Source organism: Sorghum bicolor, chromosome 1 (genome assembly GCF_000003195.3).
Source record: "Sorghum bicolor cultivar BTx623 chromosome 1, Sorghum_bicolor_NCBIv3, whole genome shotgun sequence".
Lineage (NCBI taxonomy): Eukaryota > Viridiplantae > Streptophyta > Magnoliopsida > Poales > Poaceae > Sorghum > Sorghum bicolor.
Genome location: NC_012870.2, coordinates 5,030,644 through 5,042,535, shown reverse-complemented (window position 1 = coordinate 5,042,535; position 11,892 = coordinate 5,030,644). Strand labels below are relative to the sequence as shown.

At 43.2% G+C, this 11,892-nt stretch overlaps 1 protein-coding gene across 1 annotated transcript; it reads left to right on the top strand.

Annotated features, from left to right (window-relative positions):
• LOC110432038 (putative ALA-interacting subunit 2) lies at positions 21-3,147 on the top strand. The gene is made up of 8 exons (XM_021451996.1): positions 21-197; positions 790-851; positions 940-1,014; positions 1,106-1,222; positions 1,414-1,484; positions 1,628-1,925; positions 2,091-2,380; positions 2,572-3,147. Exons 1-8 carry the CDS (start codon positions 128-130, stop codon positions 2,624-2,626), a joined length of 1,038 nt encoding a protein of 345 aa, XP_021307671.1. The 5' UTR covers positions 21-127; the 3' UTR covers positions 2,627-3,147.

Sequence of the window (11,892 nt, the reverse complement as noted above, 5' to 3'; positions counted from 1 at the left end):
GGCCCATGGGCTCATCTTCATCGAGCAGCAAGTGGACTCTCCACTCTTGTTCTGCGGTCGGATCCCCCGGGCTCCGGCGAGCCGCTGACGAGGGTTTGTGCAGCGAGCGAGCTCGTGGCGGGAGGAGATGGACGAAGCCAGCACCTCCGCGTCCGGCGCCGCGACGAGGCGCGCCTTCCCGCCGGCAAGATCGGGAGGTGAGTCACTCTCTGATTAGGTTTCCACGCTCATGAGCGGTGTGGTCTGTGGGAGATAGTAGCCTCAGATGCTAGGGTTAGTAGCTCTTGGCTGAGCTTGCATAAACGCAGAATTCGAGCGTGAAATTGCAGTTCGCGCTGTTGATTTGCTTTTACGAGTTACGGAGGTTACTAGCTTTGGTGGGGTTTGTCTCTCTAGCCATTACAATTACAATCCATTTATCCGAACAGTATTCATTTGTCGAGGCTTTCTAACAATAAATGAACTTTAGCTAATAATCATGGTGGGCATAAAGTTAGTCACCATCTGGACTCGCGATCTGTATCATCATTTTTCAGAATCACGTGGAACACAACACTGATGCAACTACAGGCAGATTTTGTTGTATTAACTTGTGTTTCCTTGACTAGCAACTACTGAATCTGGACATAAGAAGATTATATGGTCGATTTCTTTTACAAACTTTGAGAATTCAGATTATATGTATTTTCCATTTATTGTTGTGTTGCAGTGCTGTTCTAGTTTAGTACACCATAGAGTTGACCATGTTGCTGGTCCAGTTTTTTTAAAAAAAGTTTGTTTGTTTTGCAGTTTTCTATAGGTTCACCCAGCAGAATCTCCCAGCTTGGAAGCCAGCAATGACACCTGGATGTGTAAGTTTGCTCTGATCCTATTGACAGGTTTGACACAAACTGTTTCATATGTAGTTCAATTGATAATATTTTACTTCACTGTTTTCAGTTAATAGCCATGTTCTTGATTATTGGAATCATTTTCGTACCTTTTGGGCTTCTTTGTCTCCAAAGTTCAAATCATGTAATTGTTCTGCTCCCTCTGGTAGATGCTGATGTTTCCTTTAATCTTTATATCGCTAGGTATAACTGATGTGCTCATTATTCTGGTTCAGGTTGCAGAAATCATTCACCGCTATGATGTTGACTGTGTACCTAATGCTTACAGAGGAAATAGGCAAGCTTATATTAAGGACAGCTCGATTTTAAAGAACTGTACTCTGCAAGCGAAGGTTAAATTGTTATGTGATTGTAACATAAGTTATCTTTATTTTGTCCACTTTCTGCAGACTATATTTCTTCTTCTGTGATTCACATAGCTAAAATTCCTAAAAGTTCAGTTTGGCGCCCTGATATTGCATCAGACTATTATATTTCTTCTTCTCTTTGAATTTCTATTTCACTGTGGCATGGACATCTGCAGGTTCTGGAACACATGAGAGCACCAATTTATGTTTATTATGAACTCGAGAATTTCTATCAGAATCATCGCAGGTAGTTATAACATCATTTATTTAGTTTCATGGCCATTTTATCTTTCTTTTTAATATATAGGTTCGTGGCCATTGTATCTGTTGGATGGGAGTAATGTTCTTTATTGATCTTGCTGAAAAAAGAAATTTATCAATGATGAACAGGTATATCAAAAGTAGAAGTGATAAACAGCTGCGGTTTGGGGCGAAATACACGGCTGAGTCGTGCAGTCCTGTTCAGTGGGATAATAATGGTTCCCCAATTGTCCCCTGCGGCTTGATTGCCTGGAGCTTATTCAATGATACCTATGATTTTACTCGTGGGTCCAAGGAAATAAAGGTCAACAGAAAAAACATTTCATGGAAGAGTGATCGGGAGCATAAGTTTGGCAGAGATGTGTTTCCTTCCAACTTTCAGAATGGAACCTTGATTGGAGGGGGAAAACTCGACCCTACTGTCCCAGTGAGTACTGTGATAAACTAAGACACTAATAAGTATTGTTGATGGGTTGATCAATGCTTAGTAGCTAATAGGATTGCCAAATGTACACTTTTCCTTTAGTCAATATATTGTCAAATTAACAGCTTGTTTTAAGTTAGCTGAACATTTTACATCTTTTTTTTTCAGCTGAGTGAGCAGGAAGATCTTATTGTGTGGATGCGGACTTCTGCTCTTCCCAAGTTTCGAAAGCTGTATGGTGTAATTGAAGACGATCTACATGCCGATGAGACCATAACCATTCTCATAGGAAATAATTACAACACCTACACTTTTGGTGGAAAGAAAAGCATAGTTCTTTCGACTGCATCCTGGCTAGGTGGCAAGAATAACTTCCTTGGACATGCTTATATTGTCACTGGTTCATTGAGCATCTTCATATCAATCCTCTTTGCTCTGATTCATGTGAAGTACCCAAGGTAAAGAATAGGCTCAGTGTTATCTATGTTTCTGCTTGTTATATTGTTCATAAGAACCAAACACACAGGCTGTGCATTTGCATGTGAATAGACGGAACCTCCTGCTGAGGCTTTTAAAAAAAAATCATGCTGTTGTTTTTTGGGGTCATTTTTAAGCTATATAACTCCTCTCGCACTTGATGAACTTACAGGCCCCAAGGTGACCCTAATTGCCTATCCTGGAACAGGAAAAACAGCAATAGCTAAGGAGCCTGTATCTGTTATTACCAGCCCAGCTAACATGCATTAGATCCCTTGTAAGACATCTCTATCTGAAACAAGTCAGACGCCATGCCGCCGGGTTAATCCCAGATGAAAAGAAAACTGTGTACTACATCATGCCCTTGAGAAATAGTTTGAATTCCGACACATCTGCTGTGCATCAAGGTTAACACCTGGAGGTTTTTACCATGCTTCGTTTATAAGAGTGAGCACAGTAATTTGAAAATGAAATTCTGGTGGGTACCCGGTGCGGATCTGTACGGTGAAATTCTGGTGGCCGCCGAGGACCATGCCCCTCCCAAGGCGAAAGCAAAGTTGTAAAAAAGCTTCAGCTGTGAAAAATGAGAAGTGGTTATTCTGGCTTGGCTGCTGCTTTTGTGACTTGTGAGAGATGCAATGCTTGTCAGCCCTGAACTCAAAAGTTCGTTTTCTCTTGCCGAGACAACATTTATTTGTGTTATTGGAGTTCTCTCCATCACCGAATATATGTCGGCGTGATTGCTATCTATGCTATCCAAACCCATAGCCTTTTGAGGTCGGGTTGCGATCCTGACGATGCACTCGAGGTTGATCGCATTTATCAGCAGCAGCCATCAGTTGATGATGATGACCCCATGAGTGAGGCGTGAAGGTCACGTCTCGCAGGTGCGCGAGTGCCCATCGGTGACGCCAACCAGCCGCACAATCATTCATTCCCTTTGATTTGACGCCATTCGCATGTCTCTCCCTGCTTGAGATGACCTGTGGCTCGGTGGAGCGTACCGACCATGATATTATGATGATAAAAAAAAAGGTTCTCGAGGCCCTGTTTATTTGAACTACTTTAGCAGTATTTTAAAGTATATTTTTCTTTCACAATAAATCAACATATGTATCAGCTAAGGCATTGTTTAGTTTGTAAAATTTTTAATTTTTGGGTACTGTAGCACTTTCGTTTTTATTTGACATACATTGTCCAGTAAGTAGACTCAAAAGATTCATCTCACAAATTACAGGTAAATTGTGCAATTATTTTTTATTTTTGTCTATATTTAATGCTTCATGCATATGACCAAAGATTCGATGTGACGGGAAATTTTGAAAATTTTTAGGAACTAAACAGGGCCTAAATTAAAGCGAAATGAACAGGCATAGCCGGATCGGGTTGCGACACGCAGTGTTCAATGCAGATGCAGGTGCAGGGTGTTTTGCGTTGCTGCGCACGGAGAAAGCAGGTGTTGGCACCAATGATAGGGTGTTGCCATCCACCTCTCTTTTCTACTACTACATCTGCAGCTGTGGTTGCATCCATCGATGATCGATCCATATATTCTCCTCTCAGTCATCAGCTAATCAGGAGTTGTCGCGATTCCGTAGCGGCACATCGTTATCTACCTTTTCCGGTTTGGGTATGGGGAATCATGGTAGTGCAAATGATTGCGCTGCCAATTCCGTTCCCGTTCAGACAGGTTTCCTCAAGTCTCAGCTGCATCCGTGGCCTGCCTGGTAAGCAAAAGCGGGGTTTTGTTCAGACGCTGCTTCAACTCGAACGTCACGTCCCTAATCCTCCCCTTTTATCAGATGATTAGTGGTGCCGATTGACAGGAGAGGTGTTATATGCTTGTCCACTCCGCGTACCTACCGTGGCGTCACTTTACAGAGGACGACGAGTACGACGAGGCTGCCACTGTTGCCGTGGTGGCTACCATCAGCGATCAGTCATCAGTCTGCCGGGGCAAAGTCTGCTAAATAGATGGACCAATGCGTACTGTACCATGGCATACAGTGCTTGGCCTGGTCCATACGACTATACGAGTACACATCATGATTGTTTTGAGAGGGAGCGACGACGGGGCCCATGACCTTCGTCGACAACTCGACATGTCTCCACGTCCACGCCGATCGGTCGACAAGTCCACGTCCACCTCCGCCCCGTCCTGCTTGCCCCTGCCTGCCTGCCTGCCTCAACAAGCCGCGCGCCCGGCACCGGCAACAACCCCCGGTCTCCGTCGTCCGTCCTGTGCAGCTCCCCGGCCGGGCGAAACGTGTCTCCCGGCACGGCCAATGGCGACTGGACAGGCAGCGAGCCGCGCGGCCAATCAGCGGCGGCCGCGCTTTCGGAGCCCGCCGTACTGCGTATCGCGGCAAGGGTGGATTAATCTACTAATCCGTGGCCGTGCCGTAGTACTAAGCATGGATCCATCGCCGATAAACTAGTGCTACCACTTGTTGCAGCGTCTGCCGCTTTCATGCAAAGCGCGTGCTTGGCTTAACCCTTTCCGGCACTTGTTTAAAAATCCTTCTCCCGCACGGCGGCGCAGCCCGGCTTGGCCTCCTTTGCTCCGGCAGGGCAGGGAGCTCTGCTTTTTCCATCCACCATCGTCTCTTCCCTAGCTAGGAACGGGCGGATCGAATGACGTACGGCGCGTCCCGTTACCTCCATCTCTAAAGCTTAAACTTTGATCACTGCTTTCTGATCAAAATATTTTGTATACATATATATAATTAGTTACTTTATTATGTTATTGTATATCTCTACTTGTTCGTTTGGTTGATAAGCCATGACAGAAAGTATTGTTAACTGAATTATTGAATGGTTGATATATTCAATTGATAAGCCTAAACGAACAAGATTAATCTTTAAGCAAAGGTCGGTGAGATTAGTCTTTAAGTCATTAAGACCTTGTTTAGATGTGCATGTACTTATCTCAATTCACTCCAGCTTGTATGGATTGAAGTAGATACACATACGTCCAAATAAAAGGCCTAACATGTATTAGTTACACCCACACTAAGGCCCTGTTTAGTTCCCCACCCAAAATTTTTTCATCCATCCCATCGAATCTTTGGACACATGCATGGAACACTAAATGTAGATAAAAAAATAAACTAATTACACAGTTTAGTTGAGAATCGCGAGACGAATCTTTTAAGCCTAGTTACTCCATGATTAGCCTTAAGTGCTACAGTAACGCACATATGCTAATGACAGATTAATTATGCTTAATAAATTTGTCTTGCAGTTTCCTAACGAGCTATGTAATTTATTTTTTTATTAGTTTCTAAAAACCCCTTCCGACATCCTTCCGACACATTCGATGTGACATCCAAAAAATTTTCATCCTCAATCTAAACAGGCCCTAATGCAAAATTGGTGAAACTGTGTAGCCGTGCAGATCTACCGAACTTTGGGCTGGGATGCTTGCTGGCGCAGGCGCGGTAGCCGTGCCTCTTGCATGTTGCATGCATGCGAGGCTTGCATCCAAACAGTGCCAGGCCTGCGACTGCGACCAAGGCCTTGTTTAGTTCACCTAAAAACCAAAAAATTTTCAAGATTCTTCGTCATATCGAAGCTTGTGGCACATGTATGAAACATTAAATATAGACGAAAACAAAAACTAATTACATAGTTTAACTGTAAATTACGAGACGAATTTTTTAATTCTAGTTAATCCATAATTAGATAATATTTGTCATAAATAAACGAAATTGCTACAGTAACGAAAACTTTTGGCAACTAAACATGGCCCAAAGTTTCTCGGCACATTCGAGGTATGGTCCTTTTCACAAGGAAAGGTGGCGCCACCTCCACCTGCATGCCGCGCCGCAGGCGGATGGCCGCCCACGGGAGCAGCTGACAGCCGGCCCTATGGACCTTTTTTCGTTTTCCTTTTTTCGACCAAAAAACCTGGAAACTTTGGAAGGCAGTTTCTTTGCCTCTGAGGGTCTGTCTATCTAAATTTGGATAAAAAAAATTTGTAACTCGGTCGTTAATAGCTCGCCTTGAGCTCTACTTGTTTTATAATAAGTCAGCTCATTTTATAACGAGCCAGTTTAAGTCAGCTCGTGAATTACTCGCGAGTTATAACAAACCAGTCAATTATCATGCTAACAACTAAAATTGGCTCGGCTACATGCCTAACTTTATTCATCAATGGATGATGCTTAAACTATATGAGTATAACTATCATGTAGTTACGGTCATGATTGTAGTGGGCTAGTTGGACAAAACTCTAGTTTTTTTGAATTGTTAAAGCTATAAGTATTTTGTTTAGTTCATTTTAAATATGTATGTGATGTATTTGTTGTTCAATTGTTTTTATAAATATATAGTTTCTTTGTTCTGTGTTTTTACGATTTGGCTCGCGAGCCAAACGAGCTGCTCGAGCTCACTAACAAACTGAGCCGAGCCAGCTTTCTACCTCATTTGTATAACGAGCCAAGCCATAACGAGTCGAGCTATAACGAGCCGAGCCACTAACGACCCGAGCTGGTTTGATATCCAGCCGTATGTCTATCGCCTGTTGAGCACGAATCTTAAAACAAGTAGTCCACATGATGAGGACATGTGCTATTAAGAGCACATTTTACTTTACCAAAACTTTATGCTCTTCACAATAAACAATCTTCGACTCAAAACGAACTCTTTGATGCTGCCAATTTCTCCATATAGATTACTGTACGTGACCACTAGCAGTACTGAGGCTTTGTTTAGTTCACCTAAAAAAAATAAAAACTTTTCAAGATTTCTCGTCATATCGAATTTTACCGCACATGTATGAGACACTAAATGTAGACGAAAATAAAAACTAATTACACAGTTTATCTGTAAATCGCGAGATGAATATTTTAAGACTAGTTAGTCCATGATTGGATAATGTTTATCAAATAAAAACGAAAGTGCTATCGGAACTAGGCCCTGTTTAGTTCCCCACCCAAAAATTTTTCATCCATCCCATCGAATCTTTGGACACATGCATGGAACATTAAATATAGATAAAAAATAAACTAATTACACAGTTTAGTTGAGAATCGCGAGACGAATCTTTTAAGCCTAGTTACTCCATAATTAGCCTTAAGTGCTACAGTAACCCACATATGCTAATGACAGATTAATTATGCTTAATAAATTTGTCTTGCAGTTTCCTGACGAGCTATGTGATTTATTTTTTTATTAGTTTCTAAAAACCCCTCCCGACATCCTTCCGATACATTCGATGTGACACCCAAAAATTTTTCGTTGCCAATCTAAAACAGGCCCTAAACAAGCACCCAAAAACCAAAAACTTTTTAAGATTCTCTGTCACATTGAATTTTGCGGTACATGCATGAAACACTAAATGTAGACGAAAATAAAAACTAATTGTACAATTTACCTGTAAATCATGAGAAGAATCTTTTAAACTTAGTTACTTTATGATTAGATAATAGTTATCAAATAAAAATGAAAGTGCTATCGTTCCGAAAATTGGTGGGTAAAAGTTCAACGATGGAGGAGATGGATTCCCGGACGGACGCCGGTTGAGCACTTGCGGCAGCCTACAGGCATGGAGATGACTGTAACATCAATGCCGTGCAGGGGACAGGGCTTCTGCACGTCTGAATCGACATGTGCAGCAGCAGCCGCAGCCTGCAGCATGGAACAGACGATCTCGTGGCTGCCGCCGTCATCCTTTCTCCCCGGCCGGCGCAGGCCGCAGGCGCGCGCTCTGAGAGACGCATAGCACATGTCAGCACGCACGCAGCTAGCCGACGCCGACGCCGACGCCGATGCCGTCGTCGGGTGACATTGCCGAGGCCTTATTTAGTTCAAAAAACAAAAAAATTTTCAAGATTCTTCATCACATCGAATCTTGCGGCACATACATAAAACATTAAATATAGACGAAAGCAAAAACTAATTACACAGTTTAGCTGGAAATCGCTAGACGAATCTTTTAATCCTAGTTAGTCCATAATTGAATAATATTTGTCACAAACAAACGAAAATGCTACAATACCAAAATCCGAAATCTTTTCGGAACTAAACAAGGCCCAAATGCCAACCCACCAGCGCCTAAAAATGGCAACGGGCAAAATGTCCGCGGATACTAGTCTCGCACGTCCGCGCCCGCGAATAAAATTTTGTGCCCGTGCCCGCGCCCGCCACCCGTCACGGGCGCCATCCTATGCCCACGCCCGCTATCCGCGGGTATGCCTTGCCCGCGGGCATGCCCATGTGCCCGCCAGATCTGAAGGAGGACGGCAGCTGGGCAGCTCCAAGATGAGCGCGTGCGCGCCGGCCTGAAGCGACGCGGCGTAGAGCAGCTCCGACCCACTCCTTCTCGCTGTAAGCCGACAGCAACGGGGGACTTGACGCGAGTGATGAGGCGCGCCGCCGCCGCCGCCGTGAGTGGAGCAGATGCCATGCGCGCCGAGTGGGGAGGCGAGGTCGTGTGGGTGCCTCCGGTCGCTGCAAGCTGAGCAGCAGGAGCGGCGCTCGACCGAGTGGAGATTGGAGAGGCAGGGATGTATGGGTGCCTCCGGCTGGAGGAGCAGGGGCCATGGCCTGGGGAAGGCGTGACCAAGTGGGGAAAGGAAGCAGGAGAGGCATGAACAAGTGGAGGGGGTCATGTGGGTGACGGTGGCCTGCTTGACTGGTGGGATTGGGAAGTTGGGATGAAATGAAACTCTAGGATATGAAGAATATATACCTCATTATATAATGGACCCATGTTCCAGTACGGGTTAGCAGGTTTGCGGATGCGGGCAGACTATTTTCTTACCCTTGTAGCTTTGCCCGTTGGGCACAACTCTCTATCCACACCCGTGCCTGCGGGCACAGATTCATGCCTGTATTCGCGTCCGCCGGGTCGGGTGCCCGCGGATACGCGGGTTTTTTCTGCCCGTTGCCATCTTTACCAGCGCCCTGCGCCCAGCGGTGCGGTGAGAATTGGGACCTCGCGTCGGCGCCAACCAACGCCGTTAAGGATGCACTGGAAGTAGAACCGAAAGGGCAAAGCCGTTGCGCTGTGCAGTACCAGATGTGGTATTTATTGAGCAACACAGCAGGTGCGAGAGGGCCTGCCATTTCCGGCTTGTTTAGTTCCAAAAACTAAAAAGTTTTTTTAGAAATTAACACTTTTGTTTTTATTTGACAAACATTATTTAATCATAGTTTTACTAGTTTTAAAAGATTCATCTCGTGATTCACAGGTAAACTGTGCAATTAGTTTTTATTTTCGTCTATATTTAATATTTTATGTATGTGACGTAAGATTCGATGTGACGAAAAATCTTGAAAAGATTTTGGTTTTTGGAGTGAACTAAACAAGGCCGAGTGTGAAAATGAGGCTCAGGGTTTGCCACTCTAACCAAATTTCCGAGTGTGCTACCACTGATCACAGTACGTGGTAGCTTATATCCTTGCTACGTTGCTAAGCATTTGCGTTGCGTCTCTCTTCAAGTTTATTTTTAGCTGTCCTATCCACAGGTACGAGCGAAGCCACGTTGTGTTCCCTAGTGCATTGCCACAAGGTATACAATTTTTTTTGTTTAAATCGACTTCTATTCACTATGAAGATGTTTTACAACTCGGTTACACTAGTGATCAGTTTTCTTGGCGGCCTTGTTTGTTTGGGCTTATCAGTCAAATTTGACAGCTATTCAACAGTGTTTTTCTCTCACACAATAAATCAGCCAACGGTTTTTTCTGCCATGACTTATCAACCAAACGAGTGAATCAAAAATTATTTTTAAAAAAACATGTGATAAAACAACTTCTCTAAAAAGATAGGAGAGAGAGATGCATTGCCACCTAGTGTCTAGTGTCTTGACAGTTGTGTCGACGTGCATATAGGTCACACACTAGGTGGCAATGCATCCAATGAGATAAAATGTAAACCTCTACATGTAACCCGAGGCTACAATCTTGACTCCACCTACTATGCATGCGCAAAACAAAAAACATGTAACCTCATCTATATGCATCCCATCTATTCTTATGTAGCACTGCCCCCCCCCCCCCCCCCCCCACCTCCCTCATCGCCAAGCAACAATTGCTCCTGTGTGATACTAAGACCTGACGACTCTTCCACACCATGAATTAATTCATGTAGAAAATGTACAGGCTTCTGCCTCTCCATATGTCGTGCGAACTTGATGGCTATTGAACATGATGCAATGCATCTCATCTTGCTATCGACCCAAGCATGCCTCCATGTATCCATTTCATTTACTGTCTCTATACACCCAAGCATGCCTCCATGCACGTTGATAGTGGAAGAAAATCCAATCACGTCTCTATACTACGCACATCTTCTTAGTCAAGTGACGACAAAACGAATTAGACGTGTGGCATATCTTGACAGTTGTTGCAGCACGTACAGGTCACACTATCTGGCAAAGCATCCAACAAGATAAGGCCTTGTTTAGATGCACCCAAAAATCCAAAACTTTACAAGATTTCCCATCACATCGAATCTTGCGGCACATGCATGAAGTATTAAATATAAATAAAAATAAAAACTAATTACACAGTTTGTCAAGTAAATTGCGACATGAATCTTTTAAGCCTAGTTACTCCATGATTGGACAATGTTTGTCAAATAAAAACGAAAATGCTACAGTGTCAAAATCCAAAAAGTTTTTGGATCTAAACAAGCCCTAAAACTTAAGCACGACCTTGTTTAGATGTGAAAATATTTTGGATTTCGATACTGTAGCACTTTCATTTGTTTGTGGCAAATATTATTCAATCATAGACTAACTAGGGTCAAAAGATTCGTCTCTCGATTTACAGTCAAACTGTGTAATTAGTTTTTATTTTTGTCTATATTTAATGCTTTATGCATGTGCCGCAAAATTCGATGAGATAGAGAATCTTGAACTTTTTTTGCTTTTCGGGGTGAACTAAACAAGGCCCACATCTCTACATACAGCCCGAGTCTGCAAACTTGACTCCATCTACTGTAGCCTTGGTTGGTGAAAAAGGTTGGTTACTGTAGCACTTTCGTTTTTATTTGATAATTATTGTCTAGTCATGGACTAACTAAACTCAAAAGATTTATCTCGTAAATTATAGATAAACTGTGTAATTAGGTTTTTTATTTATATTTAATGCTTTATGCGTATGTTCAAAAGATTCGATGTGACGGAAAATCTTGAAAAGATTTTTTTAGAAAAATTGGAACTAAAGAGGCATTGTGCATGCGCAAAGTAAAAAGAAAACGCTTCTCCTTGTATCGATTTGTTTTGCACGAAACAATGCATGTCATTCTACATGTACTACCTGGCAAGGCCAAATCTTACTAGCTGTTTTTTTTTACGAAGAACTGGTAGCTGTTAACCATTCAGCTATTATTTTTGCATCTAGCTCAACTTGTCCCATGAGATGGCCAGGAAACTCGAAACGGTACTCGTGACACCACACCACACTACATTACATACTCCCATTCGTCCATAGGAACCCTAGCATGGTTAAATGACCTGTAGACATTCACACTAGGGCCTTG

Bases quoted from the DNA above. Each gene is read 5' to 3' on its own strand.
- LOC110432038 (XM_021451996.1), top strand. From the start codon at position 128: ATGGACGAAGCCAGCACCTCCGCGTCCGGCGCCGCGACGAGGCGCGCC. The intron at 198-789 runs GTGAGTCACTCT...TTTGTTTTGCAG, and splicing joins CCCGCCGGCAAGATCGGGAG to TTTTCTATAGGTTCACCCAG. The intron at 1,015-1,105 runs GTAATTGTTCTG...ATTCTGGTTCAG, and splicing joins GTCTCCAAAGTTCAAATCAT to GTTGCAGAAATCATTCACCG.